At 31.6% G+C, this 19,683-nt stretch overlaps 1 protein-coding gene across 8 annotated transcripts in view; it reads right to left on the minus strand.

Annotated features, from left to right (window-relative positions):
* The window catches only part of LOC139516124 (kinesin-like protein KIF26B), a 122,258-nt gene that overhangs the window by 23,014 nt on the left and 79,561 nt on the right, over positions 1 to 19,683 (minus strand). For all 8 annotated transcript variants that reach the window (XM_071305990.1, XM_071305988.1, XM_071305986.1 and 5 more), the window contains 3 exons: positions 9,120 to 9,285; positions 2,547 to 2,744; positions 1,996 to 2,089 (listed from right to left, as the gene is read on the minus strand). In XM_071305990.1, coding sequence (XP_071162091.1) covers positions 1,996 to 2,089; positions 2,547 to 2,744; positions 9,120 to 9,285 — 458 coding nt within the window. The remainder of the gene's footprint in view (positions 1 to 1,995; positions 2,090 to 2,546; positions 2,745 to 9,119; positions 9,286 to 19,683) is intronic.

Below are 19,683 nucleotides of genomic sequence, written 5' to 3' on the forward strand. Positions count from 1 at the left end.
AAAAAATCCTGTTTCATTCTGCTAGTTTAAATTATTGCGATTATAACTCTATCAAATTTTTCGCAATAATAAAATCATCACAATAATTTCTGAATTTACAGTAAACATTATTTTTTTTTAGTAACAAAAAATACTTAAAAAATTTTTTGAATTCTTGGTTGTTTTTTTTTTTAATTTTAACACACCAGATTCAATTTAATTTAGGATTTTTTAACCAGAGTTAAATTGATAAAATAAAATCTCCAAGAGCAGACAGAAGTCCATGATCTAGAAATCAAACTGGGGTGACCTCAAGACCAAAATATACAAAATCTTGAAATTTTTACTTAACATTGTTTCTCTCCTTAAAATAAAACAAAGTTGGTTTCCTAAACCACATAGATTTGCTGGTATTAGAAAGTTATTACCGAACACTCCGGGATAAGTCAAAGAAATAATTTTTATTTCTTTCTCTCTCCACAGAATCGTGCCTGGATCTGACCTAAACAGTAGGAGCCAAACAATGGTACCACATTTAATTACTTTTCCTAATCAGTACCAGTAACTCTCCATAGATAAATACCATATCTATTGTGAAATGGATAATATGTAACATACTTTACACTGTAGCCCTGCGACTGGACTTTGCTAAAAATAAAAGCGCAATACTTAGAATCTGGGGGCCAACTCAATATTTTTAGCAAAATATTTAAATTATATAATCATGATAATATGTTACCCTTTTTTTATAATTCCAAGTTCATTGGTTATTTCCCTTTTGAAATTTGGGCAATAAGAGTCATTACCCTTCTGGACATATGTTAATTAAATGATTTTATGTAGCTTTTGTAGAAAAACTTGACGTATCTTTGTTAATTTTTTTATAAATCTATTTCCTATTTCTTGATGAAAATATACCAATCTCCCAAAATATATTAACCAACTTCCAATGACGTAAGCAAACAAATTCCAAGAAGATTCTGTTTATAAATTTTAAGGTAGAAATATATGTAAAATTAATGTTAAGTGAATTCAAATGTTTTAACACTGTTCTTTTTTTCCGAACAATTCACCAAAGTACCAGTACAAAAAATCTTACAAGTTTTGTCTGAAAGTGTACATAATTAAAATACTCGCCCTTCCTCAAAGAAAATCCGTCACAGAATAAATTTATGGTAAAATCATTAAGAATATTTCACAGCCATTAAAACATGTTCTTTTAGCTAGTTTAGTAAATGGTACATTAAGAAATTCTTGGAGTTCAAGTTGCTGTGAAGTCTGGAAAAAACCCAAAGTTTGAAAAAAAACAACTTCAAGTAGGCAAACAGACAACAGTCATTTTGTTGTTAATCAAATTACACCACCTGTCAATAACAACTTTTAAGAAGAAAGGACAGTCAAGACCATAGTTCTTGAAATAGTGATGGTCTGAAGGTTTTGGTTACCAAAAGTTGCAAATTTTCTTCCAAGGACCACAAGGGTAAAAAGATTTTGTGAACTCTGTGGAAGACCATATTTTACTGAGCAATACCTGCAGTGTGGGTCTTGGCTCTTACACACAGGGTTGTAGATGTGTAAACCCTTGTGTGAAGTACCAAAAACTGTAGATAAATCTCTTTTAAACTTAATTTTTATATTGACACTTTAAAGACCTATACTTTGGGAATCCACCAGATTGTGGAAACAACTACTGTAAATTCAGAAATTATTGCGTGCATTTATTATTGCGATTTTGTCATTTTACACTTGAATGCGATTTTAATTTTTACGATTTTGAGAAAAGTCATGCTTAATTTAGTTAAAATATTACAAAATGCGAGTTTTAATTAATGCGTTTACAACTCATTCGCATTATTCGCAATAATAAAAACCTCGCAATAATTTCTGAATTTACAGTACCAAAGCTGGCAATTTTTTAAGGAAATGCAGTGTGATGTTACAGAGAACAGAAAGACAGAACCATTGATTCTTTAATTTGCGGATTACTTCATTAATTGAGATCAGGTGGATACGTACCTATTTTTGAATGACCGTATGTAAACACACATCCATCAGCACCACTAACCACGCCTTGTATGATTTCTGTCAAACTACTGGAACATAATTCACTCTACAAAACAAGGAATCATAAATGAATATAAGAAAACTCAGTACATCAAAACATTAAGTAAGAGACAAGAAAGTTCACCATTGAAAACATCATCACATGGTGGAAATAAAATTTAAGATGTATTTTAGGAAAGTTATCATTATTCTATTTTAAATAAGGTCCATTGAAAAACTTTGCAGATTCACATCCCCCTTTCATCTCCCCATTTTTTTTCAATTTTATATTTTATTGACCTTTTAAAAATATATCTTTAGAATTTCAATCAAATTTTGCAAAAATCAATAAAATTCATCCCTCCATAAATTTTTGTAGAGTGTATAAAGGGGTTAAGACATTACAGAAAACATAGAAAAAGATTTGGTATGTTGGCCTTTGAGACAACCCTTCACAAAAGACCAAATGACAGAAATTTACAATTATAGGTATGGCCTTCAACAATGAGTAAACATTGTTTTACCTGTGAATCATCAGGAGAAAAGACAGCATCAAAAGCAAACATTTTTGGAGCTGATGTTTTTCTGTGTGCAGATGTTGGGATACCACTGGCTGTAGGATCAAATACTGTGATCTGTTTTCTGCGAGGATCTATAGATAGGAAGGAAGTTCCCTGGTCACTGTGATGGGTTGATGGACATATCTTTAACATGACCTTCACCTGAAAATAATAAAATATACAATGTAACTATGGTATCAAATTATTTCACTTATGAAGAAAAAACATTGATGCAGAAACCTATGATGTATTTCTTAAAAAAATATCAACAGAATCGAAGAGATATATTTCATCGTGGTTTATTGCATTTCTTGGATGTTCTGTGGATAGGTCAAGACACAAATTGATAGCTCCATCTAGATGGAAGCAGGATTTTTCAAATAGAAAAAAGAATGTACAAACAACATGGAGTCTCCAAATTCCTTAATGCCCTGCCCTGTTTTACTAGGCCAGGTGCAAATCAATCGAGTAAAAAAATCAATTTCTGAAACATGTGATGAAAAGAAATGTTTCTTAGGTTTTCAGCAGAAAAAAATATAATTGGTACATCATTCAAAAAAAAAATTACATATTTATTGGCCTACTGTTCTCAATTCTTCTAAAAATAACAAATAACCCCAAAAAACTATTCATTTTCAACTTCATTAGTGTAAAAGTGCTTATCAACTTATTCATAAAACATGTTGCATGTGCAAGAATCCAGCAACTCCATTAAATGAGCAGTTATTCTCTCCTATCACAAGATGATTATTACAGTTGGTAAAATAGATAAAATATTGATAGATTAAATGTTCAACAGCAATACACATCTGTATTGTATGTAATTATAGAACAATTATATTTAGCGCCCTCTAAGGACTAATTGTTTTAATGACCAAATATGCCGTCTAGCAATACACATACAGGGCTAAAGACATTCAGTTCCGATATTCCCCGGAGTCTACTAAAATGGCTCCATCTTCGGTTTGGTTTTTATGATATTTGACTTATCAACTTTATTTTTCCATTCCTATCTGATTTTTATTACCGTTTCGGGAATTTTATGCATATGGATATTGCAAATTAATAAAGAAAAACGAATTAGGGAATAAGTTTTTTGTTTTAAAGACCAAGATAACATAAAAAGATGTACAATAAATGAACCTGATGCTTTGAGTCTGGGAATTCCGAACGAAAAAGTGCAATCCAACTGAGTGCTTTGTTTATGTTATTGTTTACACGTAGTTGATGTGTTTTACGGCAATGCACGGCACCAATTTTTACATGAGATATTTATTGCAGTTTAAAATTTTACAGTGAACATTCATCTAAAATTTAATATTAAAAGGAGAAATGATTTTGCTGAATACTATGAAAACAGTGAAACTGAGAAAAAACACACCAGGATCATAACAGAAAATCATAAAAAGAGTATCAAATAAATTTTTCTGACGTATAATTGTAGGAACCAAATAATTGTAGTTGTAGAAACTGGTTGAAACTTCCAATTTCTTCTTTAACTAAAGAGAAATGACCATGAGCTAAATTTCTTTACAAAGGAAGATGAGATAGTATTTGATAAATTGCTAATATTATTTGAATTGATTTGTGATAAATTGTCATATCTCAATTTCTTTTATTACAGGCAAGTAAGTTGGACATTATAACAAAGATATCCTAAGAATAAAGGAAAGATTTTATGAGAGTTAAAGAAAGATATCATGAGAAGAAAGGATCTTTGTTAAATGTAAAAATAATATTGATGATGATGATGAATGTCATTTCTTTCTTTCTTGTCAAATACAAAAGCAAAGATAACTAAACTAATGATAAGCTTTGAAATTTTAACATCAAAGCTTATGCAGATGTGGTTAAGGTTTCTTTGTTAGCATCATCTGATATCAAAACAGTCACATATGTAAGAACTGAGAAAAAGGAAACAGTTGCAAAATTGAACTGTTACCCTGAGGTGAGCTCATCTGACTCAAAGTGTGGTAGTTTAGTATACAGTCAAGTATAATCATAAGACATTTACATGTTATATCCTCCTGTTGCTCTTTCCATATAAAACTCTTCAAGGAAAGAAACTAGTCCCGAATCTTTCAGTATAATTAATAAGATCATTTTTATCATAATTTTTTGTGTGAAAAGTCACAGTAATGCAATGATTGCAATAATAATTTTAAAATCAGTCAAATCATTAGTTACATCAATGATTTAAACCTCTGTCCTATCAGGAACCAATGTATTTATAGGTCAGTATTGCATAAAGGTAACATGTACTACAAATTTTGAGTGTACTAAGACCAAATGTACTACAAATTTTGATAGATTTTATAGGACCAATTTACTACAAATTTTAGTAGACTTTAAAGCAGTTACAAGATTGTCTTTGGAGATCTTTTATTATTCCTCATTTTTAAGACCTTCTAAATAAGCAAGCGCTACTAACATTTAGCAAGTTCAAGAATGGCCCCTTGGGAGCAAATTTAGTAAGCCTGTTTTGCTTTTTGATATCTTTATTGTGACATCTATAGCGCTTTATGATTGATTGATCTAGGAAGCTTTAAACAAACAAACCATAAAAAAAACACTTATAATCTCTTTTTGCACAATTTTATCTAACAAATATAGCTGCAATTAGAGGCAACAAGAGGAACTAACAAATTTATGTATAAAACCATCGTATTTGATGCAATGAATAAGTGCTTTTTTTTCATAATTCAATCTATTTGATGCTAAAACAATATTAAAATTGATTTTTATGTCTTAATTAACACTATTTGTTCAATATAATTGTTTTGTATCATATAGCATAAATGCACATAAAAACGATACAATCAACATTATGCAATAGATGGTTTATAGGACAGAAAAACAAAAAATCTGTGAAAACAAATAAAATTTTATACGCTATGTCACCTATCAGATGTATTGAATGTGTACCGAAAAAATAATTTTGGAGAAACCCAAATTTCTCTGTATTTTTTTAAGCTGAATCAACTTTGATCTGTGAAAAAACATAGAGCTTCAAACAGACAGACAGAGACAAATGTCCAAAGCATAAAACAGATTAGTTTACCGACAGAAACAACTTAAATTCAATTAATGGAAAAACTTTTGAAATCTCTCAATTAAGAGTCTATACCAAGATGCTTTAAGATTCAATCAAATCAGATACACTTTAAAACTCTATAAAGTGTCTATACTAAAATAATCTTAGTATGTCTTAAGTAGATCTAAGATCAAATCGACAGATTGAATTTTTTTCAAATGAACATTCGCCAGACACCCATGGTTCTTCTATTAGATCTATTTACTGGTCCTAATAATAACGCTGCGATCATTTCTTTACAGATAACAACTATGGAAAATGTTAAATCCATAAATATAAAAATATTTCTGCATGCGTAAGTACATATAAAGCCGACTTAATCCCGCTAGAAATATTAATCATAGATATCTTTATTACACCAGACTCCAAAGATCTGGCATAAAAACCATGCTATCATACAGAGCTAGCTGCTAAATTAATTCCTCTTCAATATCACCCATTTGGCCAGATTTATGACAATTAAAGCTAACATCTTCCCAATCAAGTTATAAGATAGATGTTTTGGTTTATTACCTCAATTTAATGAAAGGTTGAGTGTAATGTTTGGTTTATTTTGGGAAATATTGATGAAATATAAGTACAGAGTAAAGTGGAACGAAAATTAATTTTTATGACATGATACTCTGATTGGTTCATGTTATGACTATTTCCAACAAAAGGGGAGATAATTTACCAGTTCCACAAGACATATGATATTGTTGTTTCTCTTTAAAGTTCTAGCTTTAATTGCTGACACTGAGGAAACTCATTGAAAGCTTTGATATTGGGGACATAACCAGAATGATTCCCAACAACTTGGTATGATTACAAGTACTGTTTTTATTGGCTTTTTATTTGGGGCGCTACTGTGAAATAAAATCTGGATCTATTTTGTGCTTATTCCCAACATAAACTTACTGAAAGGCTCAATCACACCATAAACTAAGCATGTGTTAACCCTTCAGAGGTATTTAGAATTAAATTTTACATGTTTTAACCAATTTTCTTCCAACTGGTCATTTCAATGAACTTTTAATATGCTGCTATTAAAAGAACTGTTATAAAGTGAAATCAGTTAGTACTTTCGATTGAAACAGCTTGACTTAGGTGATTCTAATTTTAATTACCATTTTGATTTCAATACCTGACAAATTTTAACACCATATTTCAACATATGCTCTTACAAACTAACCCTTTCAATTTAAAAGTGCTATCTTTAATTTAGGTACAATTTAGCTATGCTAAATTTTATTGTTTTTTAAATGCAATTCTGAATGCACCTTTGCAGTATAAAAATTTCAAAATGTTTTCTACCTTTTGCAAGAAAATATGCATAAAAACAAGTGATTCTGTTGTATAAAATTGACAAAACATTTGCCTTTTTTTGCTTTATACGGTATTTACTTTTTACATACAAATTGAAAGACAAATAACCTTTTAATATTTCATTTTTACACTAAAAACAACTTTTCTTTTTCATAAATGAACAATTATTTACTATGCATATGCCATTAACGACAGACAGTTGGCCATATTTCAATACCTTGGCATCTAGTATCATACATGTTCAAAGAAAGGTCTGTATCTACTAGCCCATTACAAAAATGTAAATATTTATATGTGCATGTCTGACACGATAAAAATTCCCTTAAGGGGTCATAAAATAATAATGTTACCATTTAGTATTATTGAACTGAAAAATATATCTACGCAGCTATTGCTTTTGGCTATTTAAAAAGTTTTCATGGTAATTGATCTAGTTTGAAGAGCGGCTAGCCAGAGTGGTTGGACTCCAACAAACCTACCGTCAGAGAAGATAAAGAGTTTGTTATCTGGTCTATCTTATCTACCAACATAATTATATTAGCATCAAGAATAAAAATGTAATAAATATAGGAAATCTTTACCATCTATTTTGAAAGGGTGGTCATTAAAGACCAACAAATTGATTTATCAATCAGAATGGAGTCTGATAGACGTTTTTACATCTATAGTATAAGTTTATATTTTTCTGTCCAGGAAAATAAGTTCTTGTAAATTTGGACAATTGTTTGAATTTTGGCACCAGGCTTGTGTCTAATGGCCTTTAGATGAGTTTAACTTTACATCTATAGTATAAAATATATATTTTTCTGTCCCATGAAAATAAATACTTGTAAATTTGAAAAATTGCTTGAATTCTGGCACCAGAATTGCGTCTGCTAGCCTTTAGATCAGTGTAACTTGTTTGAATTCTGGCACCAGACTTGCGTCTGCTGGCCTTTAGACCAGTGTATAAATTTTACATCTATAGTATAAGTTTATATTTTTCTGTCCAGGAAAATAAATACTTGTGAACTTGGATGACTGTTTTTGTATTCTGGCACCGACTTTTGCCTGATCGCCTATAGTATAAGTTTATAATTTTCTGTCCAGGAAAATAAATACTTGTAAATTTGGATGATTGTTTTGAATTCTGGCACCAGACTTACGTCTGATAAGTAAATAGATACTTATATCATTCCCTTCAGTGACAAGATCATAATTGAGAAGACTGTATGTAATATAGCACATTAAATTGTACAAAAATCAGTAGACCTGACCTGGTCTTAACACTGTATTAGTGCTGTCTCAGGAGAAATGGGAACCAGTATTTTGAATTGTAATATTTCCCCAGACAAGTTAACTTATTTCATTTCAGATTTGAATTCATTGTACGCCATAATTCAATATGTCTGCATGTATAAAATATCACAAGTTTCCAGGGTCAACTGCTAGTCTCTTCACATTTATTCCAACAATATATCAAGATATTTTTGAAAGGGGAAGAAGTTAGTCTCAGCTTTGATTTTCTATTAACTATTATAAAATAAGTAAATTTACTGCAACACAACTTTTTACTTAGACTTCTGCAATCTAGATCTTTTATATTCGCTTTAATGCATTTTTATAGTCTGCAGTTCAATCTGATCCCATTTGTGGAATATACTGTTACCTTATCATCCTTAGTTATGTTATAGAGAAGTTTGCGATTTTTTTTTTACTAATGAGGGGGGGTAGGACCTTTATCGGGACTCCAGGGTCAGGTGTTTTTAAGCTCGGGATTTCGGGATTGACCCTTTCAGGATCCAGGAATCCTTTTTTTTCGGATTTCGGGATGTCGGGATTTGCTTTATTTAAATTCGGGACCTCGGGATTTCGTTTTTTCAAGTCCGGTATTTCGGGATCAAGACCCCTCCTATCCCCCCTCACTAATGTGTGCATATGATTTGCTAAGGACATTAAAGACAGGAACCATGTTATCTGTATACTATTGACTTTTAACCATGCAGGGTTGATTGATAGATTTTTTGTTACTTAACATCCAGTGGCAGATATTTCATAGATGCTGTACAGGAATAACAAAAAGGGTTGAAGGATTTTACTGGAGATGGGACTGCCTGAAGCTGGTAATAAAAATAAGACAAACTATCTCGGTATCTCACCTTGCCAACACCAGGATTTTGTACCCTGCCAACAGTTCGTAACAAACATGGCGGAATAGGAGGCGGGTTAGTTCTCACGACCTCGTAAAACTTTGTCGGAAATGAAGGTGTGTCTGGTTGTGTTGCTTGGTGACGCCGTTTCTTCTTTCCCAGCTTCTGTGCAGCTCTGTAATGAGTAAAGAATGAAAGCCATTAAGTGAAATAAAGTTAATGCCAGAGATTTGGTTCCTGTGTAATTCGAAAACTTCATTTAAATCATTACCGCACATCAAACTATAGCAGAAATTAATCACCAAAACAGTAGAATATGATGTAATTATTATACACTTAACAATTTGTTAATATGCACCATATGGCTGCCAAATATTTACGCGGAACCATTAAAACACAGTACAAACTTACTATAAGTTAATATCGACAATAAAAATTACAAATTTCATTCCGTGAAGTCTTGGCAAATGTACCTCAAACTGTGTGTTTAATATGGAATTATGGGTTCTCAGGAAAAGTAGGAAACCAAGCTCTATAGGCATTTTAATGAGACATCAGAATTTAGTTCCACTAGCTCAAAATAAAACACTCATTCTGGTTCAAATCATAAAGCTATGAGAACTCTTGCAAAACTTTTTATAACATTATATAAGCTCAATATGTAGTTTTGTGAGACAGCAATTTTGGTTTCAGTTTTGTTTCTGGTTTTAGAACTTGAAATGCAACCAGTAAATAGTCTTTAAGATGAAGCAAGACCAACTGCAGTTTCTCAGTGGAATAAAATCTAAAAACTTATGAGAGTTTTACACATCCATCAAGTATTATCAGATGCCCAACCTGATTTTAACCCCTCCCCCTTATTTGGAATCAGCCTCTGCTAATGTGTATCTGTGTATCTATACTTGTTAAAGCAACTCAAAATACAAACATACTTTTCAAATTCAGATTTCAAAGAACATTCGAAAATCATCCCTAAGCAAACAAAAACTTGTCAAAGCAACTCAAAATATTTACTCATGACCTATATATTTTTTATAGAACATTCTTTATGACCCCCAGCAAACAATTATACTTGTGAAAGCAACTCTCACCAATTACATATGAGATGTTTACACCAAGTTGTATCCCTCAGACAAATAATTTATCAGCCCAGCGACTTTATATGAAATATTGATGAGAAGCTTACTATCTAAATGGTCTTACCATTAAACATTAATGAGATACTTGGTTAGTGTGATGACTATAATGAAGTAACGTAGGGTCGCAATAGTAAATTAAGGATTACGATAAAATCCTATTTGAAAAGATCAACAATTGCATCTTTAACAACAATAAATTCAACTATTTTCTCATTTCTGCAAAAAGATGCAATTAAGATATCAACGCACAAAAAGCACTAGTTGGTAAATTGTATTTTACGTAATGTCTTTTTTTTTTTTTTTTTTTTTTATTCCTGCTGGTCAAGACTATTTAAAACAAAACATCTGCCTGCAAGTCTTAGTTTGATCAATGTCAGTAAACTGTGTCTATTTTTGTACTGTTTTTAAATTGAATTTTTGTTGTCTGGTCAGACGATTTTAAATAAATCATCTGCCTGCAAGGTCATGTTTTGATCAATGATCCTGCAATGCCAGAAAGTTAATAAATTACAAAACATTCTTGTTTAAATTGTTTTACATTTATCATTTCACACGGGGCCTCTTGTAGTTTGATGTGTGGTACAGTTTTGCTTATTGTTGAAGAATCTACAGGCACCTATAGTTTTACTTCTATATCCTTTGGTCTCTGGTGGAGAATTGTCTCATCATGCTTATATACAATCATACTTCATCTTTTTATTTATAAAATATTAAAAATAAATCCAACTATTTCTTACTACATTTACAAGTTTGACTCTAAATAAATCTCCATTGTTCATGAATTTATATTACCCCAATAAACATTTGGAAACAAAGTGACTTAATGAAATTCTGGCACAGGAATTTTTGTTTAATGCTAATGCTTCAAAATACAAAAATACTCTGACATTTTAAGCCTGAAGCTGCTGACTGTCTAAAAAAAATGTATAAAAATCTATCAATCATAATATCACTGCTTGAGGTTATCTTCGGAGTATCAGAAAAAGAATGCTCTTTATTTATACAGAATCGTTGGATATACATATAACCTTGCACTGAACCTAAACATAACTTGCAATAGACATAATATTATGTCTTTAAAAAACACAAGCTGTGATCAATAAATAAAATCTTTTCTCATTATACTACAATTTCCACATGTCAAACAAAATTTTCTTCAATATATCTCAGTTCAAATGAACTACTACTCAATTTCCTTGAAGTTAAGCAAAATGCATGTTAAGCAGTATATGTATTGATTGACAATATAAAAGCAATTTCACTGATTGATGAAAGGCACCCCTGATTACTAATCAGTCATAGGTCCCTCATCAAAACAATCAATAAAGTTATCAATGGTACACTTAACTCTGGAAAGAAAACAATCCTCCCCAAAATCCCCCTTAAATCAGTCATAGGTCCCTCATCAAAACAATCTATAAGGTTATCAATAGCAGAGGCGGATTTAGGGGGGGGGGGGTGGGCCCCCCCCTTTTTGTGAAAAAATTTGGTTGCTTATATAGAGAATCACTGAAGCGTGACTGGAGTGGGCCCCCTCTTAGGTCAGTCAGTGGCCCCCACTTATGAAAATTTCTGGATCTGCCACTGAATGGTACATTTAACTCTGGGAAGAAAACAACCTCCCAGGAAATCCCCCTTAAATCAATCATAGTCCCTCATCAAAACAATCTATAAGGTTACCAATGGTACATTTAACTCTGGAAAGAAAACAATCCTCCCCAAAATCCCCCTTAAATCAGTCATAAGTCCCTCATCAAAACAATCTATAAGGTTATTAATGGTACACTTAATTCTTGGAAGAAAAACAACCCTCCCCAACATTTTTTTTAGGCAGTAACATCCTTTAAACTTTAAATTATAATTTGCAAGAGATCCCTCATTATACTCTAGAAAGAAAAAGAACCCTCATTTGAATCGGGTTACACCTTAAACGAGGGTCTGGATGGGGGTCTGTTATTCTGTAAACATTTAATTTTCACCCCTTTTTTCTCTAATCTTCAAAAAATTAGAAAACGCATTTCCCTAATCTTCATTTTTTTTGCCCGTTATTCTCTAATCTTCATTTCTTAAGGACAGTATTCTTTAATAATTTAACCCCATCCAACCCTCTTAAAAACTATGATAACAGTACTAATCTGTAAGAGATCTAACATAAAATCAACCAGTTAAGGTTCCAATGGTACACTTACTTAACTCTGGGAAGACAACAACCCTTCCTGAAACCCCTTCTTTAAGTTAGAAACACTGAAAACTCTGATTTTTATCTGTCAGAGATCCCACATTAAAGCAACTGGTAAAGCTGGCAATGGTAGCAGCTTGTGTCACATGAACACTTCTGTAAAATCGTTCTTTTCGCCAAAACCCTTGCCCTGATAAGTAACAAGTCCAAGAAATTCTACCCTTCAAGGGGCCCATAGCATTATAACTGTTTTGGTCCTATTCAATATACCCTCTTTTGCTAATGACAATCTGAATTTTCTACTTTACAGCCAGGTCAACCAATCTTGCACTTCCTACTATTGTCATTCTGAATAAACCTGAAGTATTTGCCACTGGACATTAAGCAAACATTTACTGATCAATAATTCCTTGAACCTTCTCACAAGACAAGCCCCTTTACAATCCTAATGAGTTACACAGTCATCATAGATAACATATGTTTCACTGTTATTATCCCTGGAAGCTAATTTTTAAGGTAATGTTACAGAATAAAATTTCCATGAAAGTTTATTTACATACAAGTATATAAACAAATTGTAAAATACCAAGTTCATAATGACCATTGTTAATGAGGCAGCCATTGAAAATCAATGATAACTACAATAATAATTGAAAACTTTACAATGTTGCCATTTGAAAATCAAATACAATAATTGAAAACTTTACAATAAGACTAGTCTCTTAGTCCTACATTTGTTAATTTGATCAAAATAAACATTGATCAATAAATATCAACATTTACAGCTGTTCTTTTGCAATATTTCATTTGAAAGTTCATTTATCTATATCTACATGTATAGCTAAAATGGAAACTACTGTATTTAAGAGGGAAGCAGTCACCTCAAGCCCAAACTTGTTCAATATCCCATCAATATTATCAATCCATTTTTGAAATGAAAAATGTGTTTCGTGTCCATTTTTTCCTATTTCTTTTGCAGGAATGACGTTCTCAGGTTTTATTATGAATTTCATCAATGATATGATAAAATGCATAAGATATCATCACACACAACAAAATCCTATGCATGTGAGACCCCCCCCTTTTTTTTTGAAGTGCATCACCCTTTTTGTAAGTGCATCAAGAACACTAAATGTCACAACAGTATTAATGATAGTTTTAAACTGACCTTTATCAAAATCTATACTCGTAAAATAATCAATTTTCAAAACAGATAGTACACTCTGCAAATTGCTTTTTAAAAAACTTCCATCAATTTTACCAAGGATCTTAAATATCAAAGGATTTTAATGAAGTCAAAAGTTCTTATTGATCATTAATTACAATATTTCACCAAAATACAAATAGATTATTGTTCACAATTTAAAAAACAAAATGTCACATATAAATCATAATTTAACAACAAATTTCAAAAATATAATCAACGGAAAAACATACCTGTAATTTCTTGGCAGAGTGTGCATAGTTCTCTGAGACATACCGATAAATAAAATGTGTTTCACTTTCTCACAGCTTCTTGTTCCCCAGAGTATGCTACAGCATTATCAAGCTAATATACTGGCACAGTATGGCATCACCGAACTTATGGCCATTTTTATAGATTTTCTCCATCATTTGTAAAATCTATCATCATTGTATTTGGTTAAAGTAAAGTAAACAGCATTTAAGCTGGAGCACACAAACATCAATTGTAACTTTTATCATCAGTCAAACCCAATAGACAAATATGTCCCGAGAACTTTTTTGTCTCCTTGAACGACTCTGCAACAGGTGTTAACTAAAATTAATTTTCTCACATCAGTCTCTGGACTTGGCAATTTAGCAAATAGTCAATTAACCATTTAAAGACCTCTAAGCTTAGTTTTTTGTTTACTTTTGTCTGTCTTTTGATTTTATGGCTCTATGTTAGAATCACATAAAACTTACAAAATCAAATTAAAAATGCTTTTTAATACATTGAACAGCAAAAGCTCTTATACATGCGATACTTGTTTAATTTCTACAATTTAACTACAGTATTCCTGGTCAATATAACAATAAACGGTGCAATGATAAAATAAAACACAGAAAGAACGAAAAGGAATTCATCATCCATAAAGAAGATAAGGCATTACAAAATTGCAAGTTCCAGTTATTACTTTTTTAACTTTTTTCTTTTGGAAAATTATGCATTCCATCTTATATCATCTCTAAAATTACTGTCAAAGATGCATATAATGCAGAGAGTGAACAAGATGTTATGTAATGAAGAGAGTGAACAGAGTGAACAAGATATTGTGTAATGCAGAGAGTGAATAAGATATTGTGTAATGCAGAGTGAACAAGATATTGTGTAATGCAGAGAGTGAACAAGATATTTTTTAATGCAGAGAGTGAATAAGATATTTTTAATGCAGAGAATGAACAAGATATTGTGTAATGCAGAGAGGGAACAAGATATTTTTTAATGCAGAAAGTGAACAAGATATTTTTTAATGCAGAGAGTGAACAAGATATTTTGTAATGCAGAGAGTGAAAAAGATGTTTTGTAATGCAGAGAGGGAACAAGATATTTTGTAATGCAGAGAGTGAACAAGATATTATGTATTATAGAGAGTGAACAAGATATTCTGTAATATAGAGAGTGAACAAGATATTCTGTAATGAAGAGAGTGAACAATATATTATGTAATGAAGAGAGTGACCAAGATATTCTGTAATGCAGAGAGTGAACAATATATTTTTTAATGCAGAGAGTGAACAAGCTATTTTTTTAATGCAGAGAGTGAACAAGCTGTTCTGTAATGCAGAGAGTGAACAAGATATGTTGTAATGCAGAAAGTGAACAAGATGTTTTGTAATGCAGAGAGTGAACAAGATATTCTGTAATATAGAGATTGAACGAGATATTTTTTTAATGCAGAGAGTGAACAAGATATTCTGTAATGCAGAGAGTGAACAAGATATTCTGTAATATAGCGAGTGAACAAGATGTTTTGTAATGCAGAGAGTGAAGATGAACAAAATGTTTTGAAAAGCAGAGAGTAAACAAGATGTTTTGTAATGCAGAGTGAACAAGATGTTCTGTAATGCAAAGACTGAACAAGATGTTCTGTAAAGCAAAGACTGAACATAATGTTAAGTATTGAAGAGAGCAAACAAGATGTTCTTTAATGCAGAGTCTGTAATGCAGAGACTTAGAGTGAACATGATTTTCTGTAATGTAGACAGTGGACAAGATGTTCAGTAATGCAGAAAGTGAACATGTTTTCTTTAATGCAGAGACTGAGAGTGAACAAGTTGTTTTATAATGCAAAGAGTGAACAAGAAACATTGTGCAGGATTTTTCATTTTCTTGCAATTGAAATGTTCCATATTTCTATAAATAACTATGAAAATGTGGTATGTTCATCAAAGAGACAACTTTCCAACACAGATTAAATGATCTAGAAATTAGCAACTATAGGTCAGCATACGGCCTTCAACTATGACCAAAACCAATACAGCATAGCAAGAGTTGGTTAAAATAGATCTGATATAAACCAGAATGGTTTATGTGGAGTTCTAGTAAATCTATTATACAGTAACCCGAGACAATTAGTTTCCCCAAAGCACTATTTGTTTCAATACATAACAAATGTTTGAATATCAATTGATAAAATTTCAAATTTCAAAATAAAACAAATTGATTTGGCAAGAACTTGTAGCAAGTTTACATACAATATACTATGTGGTGAATTAGATGCTTCAACAATTTCAGAACTCCATGTTGAAACTAATTAACATGTTCCAGACTCTTTACACTATGGGTAAAATATATTCAAAGCTTAATTTTATAGCTGAACATTTATATTAATATGCAAGCAGTTGCAGTTTAATGTGTATCAACATCTGTACCTGAACAGCCTTGGGGTATAAGAACATCTACCTTTTCAGACTTGTTTGTTACGGAAAGGTTACCAAGGTTAAATCCGTGGATATAGCAATGTATGCCAAAGACAGAATCTAGACGCAGCTAATTAAATAGAAAGAGAAATATTAACTAGAATCAGCTACTTGTCATTATCAACATTTGTTTCTTATAAAATGGCAGCAAATTAATAAACGTAGAAATATCTTAATATAAAAAGGATTAGAACACAGGGTTCCTAGGGTGAACTTGATTGCTCATAGTAACATCATGTGTGACAATTTAAGTTTGTTTTATGATAATGTGTTACATGCGTAGGGGGAATGAAACGTAAGAAATTATGTCACTTGTCTCCACCCATAACTGTAATTCAATCCTTAACTATGGTGGCTGAACTAAGCTTTTAACTGGAACAGTGGTTATAATTCCATGTTATTACAAGGTCGATAGTAGCTCAAATATATATTTTCTGCTTTTGGAACCTTAACTCTTCATCATCTGTGGTTTATTTATTTTTGGCTATTGCATGAGTCAGAAATAAGCCTTGGAGCTTGTATGTATCCATGTTAACGGCCTTCAACAATGACCAAAACAAATATCACATATCTAGACTGATATGGTGAGTCAGAAGTTGATGACTGTATGGTCTGCAGTAGCAGGACACATCTTTCTGACCTCGAGCCAACCATTCTTCCCTCATGTTCCCAAATGCTTTATGCTTAATCAAGCAGCAGCAAATAGCAATATTTTTAGTCTCTTTTTCATAAGACCAGATATAAATCTGTGGTCTCCGTCCCAAGAAACAATCACGATTCAGGAGACCACCGAGGCAGTTGACGTAAGAGAATAACACTGCAAATCTGCATACATCTATTCTCACATACCTGTACACTTTGGTCAGAGAAATATCAAAACATGTTCAACTTTATTTGCAAAAAATTGGCAATGGAACAGTCGAATTAAAATCGACATTGAATTTAAAAAACGCAACAGATACACAGAAACGGGCCAGGATTAATGTTCAGACATCTTAATTAACCAAATTCTTTTGCACTGAAGTTTTATATACATTGTGAAATATTTATTACTGATATATACCTGGAGAAAATTAAAACAGGTAGACGAAAATGCAAATTTAAAATTTGACATTTTAATCCAATTATTATATACATCTACCTCAACGTGAACAGGATTCGACAAGATTTAGTGCAAATCAGCGTGATACTATAAACTATTTAGTGGATATTACATCTAATACAGGTTTAATCTAATTTACTTAACTCCACATCTTCAAAATTAAATTGTAAGATGCACATATTTTGCAACAAGGAAGCTGTTACTTCCGTGAGTTATAAGATTCCAATGCTAAATGTTAAGCAGACAGGCTGCTGTCAGCCTCATTTACATAAATGTGAAGCCAACAATACAACCGATAACCATTCTGACAGTTCTAAACAATACCAATCCATAACTCTCATTAATTACACTGGTTCCCATACTTATAATCAAATCAAAACTGGTAGCAGTCAACATAGTTCAATGGCTGGTGCATATATAGCTTGGTCAAAGACTACAAATTCAATTACATCAGCAACAAGTGTCAATTATTATTAGCAGAATCTGATACAACTTAATTCCCAAGCATAAAAAAATTATTTCAGGGCTAAAATCCATTCTTGTAGAAAATTTCAAGAAAAGAAATATCAGATTCAAGAAACTTTTAGTATAATCTGAGCATAATCCAATTAATTAGTCTGAGCTCAAGATTAAAATTTTGAAGTGGCATGAGTTAAATGTGAAATTAAGACTTTGAAAATTCACTAGCTATGACTTGAAAGAAATCACATTTATTGTTCTTTAATTTGTCACACACAAAAAATTATTAACATTATTTAGTTTAAGTGCTATTGCTTCATTTGGAGTAGCCGGTCTGAAGTTTAACACAAATGGGAGGAATGGGATAAAAGAATACATCAAGAGACAAAACTGACCGTGCTGGACATGTGTGATACATTTCCTTTATCGAAAATATTATTTCCAGAAAAAAATCGAAAAACTGCAGCGCCAACACCGAAACAATTCACAGCTCAACAAATGCTTGCTTCTCCGTTAAAAAGGTGCCATATGACTGACAGCTCCAACCCCAAATTGGACAACGTACATTTAAAAATATATAACTGTCACGAAATTAACAAGTATTGCAAGTTTAATGGTTACCCGAAGTGTTAACCCTCTTTTCTAGTTTCCTTTGAAGTAAGCATACATGTAAGTAATCGCATAAAACTTAAGCTTTATGTAACAGATTAGACAATACAGACATGTGTTAGTACCCTTCTTACAAGTAGAGTGATACTGTTAACCATCATTACATGTACTAACGAGATTAGTATCAAACAAAGGTGTTATTGTAGTGTCTGGCACTTTGTTGTTCATGACTTGCATGTACTGCTATAGCTGTAATATCAAAATAATTGATCTGGACTTTGTTTTAGAAATTATTCTTAGATCAGAAATCAACAACATGTATGCAATATGTTATTAATTTCCAATTCAAACAAACATCAAAAGACCACCTTGTGAGAAGCTTCTTCTTTTATATAAAATTTTAAGAATGCAATCAGTGTTTTTCTCCTTAACCAGTTTGATGAATAAATAGAGATTAATAGTAAACAGACAGCAACCTGACAAAAAAAAAACAATTAATATTCATGAAATATTTGCCACTGGACAAAACCAACAAGATATTATATGTCAACCAAAATGATCAAATGTAAACATTGCTTTTTAAAGTTTGCGGCCTCTGCGAGTGTGAGGTAAACAGTAATAAAACTTTCAAGCAGGAAAATCTTACTTAGAGTCAGCCTCTGAAATCAACCTATCAAAATTTTGTATTTGTTTTTTTCTAGGACATATTTTGTAGTAAGAGTTTTGAGTAAAGTTTGATGGCTAAAAAGCAGAGAGACCAATATTTTAAATATCAGATCTAAAATCACTTTGCAGTCTTACGTATGTGTACTTTTACAATATGAATAAAAAAATCCAAACAACTTTCCACTTATAAGGGTATTAAACTATAACACAAGCAAATTATGCTAGTAAAAAAGCAAGGGTATCAGTCTTTTGTGTGCTTACTGCTATCCTGTTCAATGATATATAACAGTAACCCAGAAAACAGTGAACTGGGATGAACGACATTTTTATGTTCATTACACAGAAATCATGAACATTTCTTAGCAACAAAAAATAATGTCTACTGTCATTCTTAATTTACCCCCTAACTGCAATGAAGAAATGCATTATGGGTATTTTGATGGATGTAATGTGTCAAAGATCAAGTATATAAACAATGTTTGGCACATATGCAGG

This window comes from Mytilus edulis, chromosome 3 (assembly GCF_963676685.1).
Source record: "Mytilus edulis chromosome 3, xbMytEdul2.2, whole genome shotgun sequence".
NCBI lineage: Eukaryota > Metazoa > Mollusca > Bivalvia > Mytilida > Mytilidae > Mytilus > Mytilus edulis.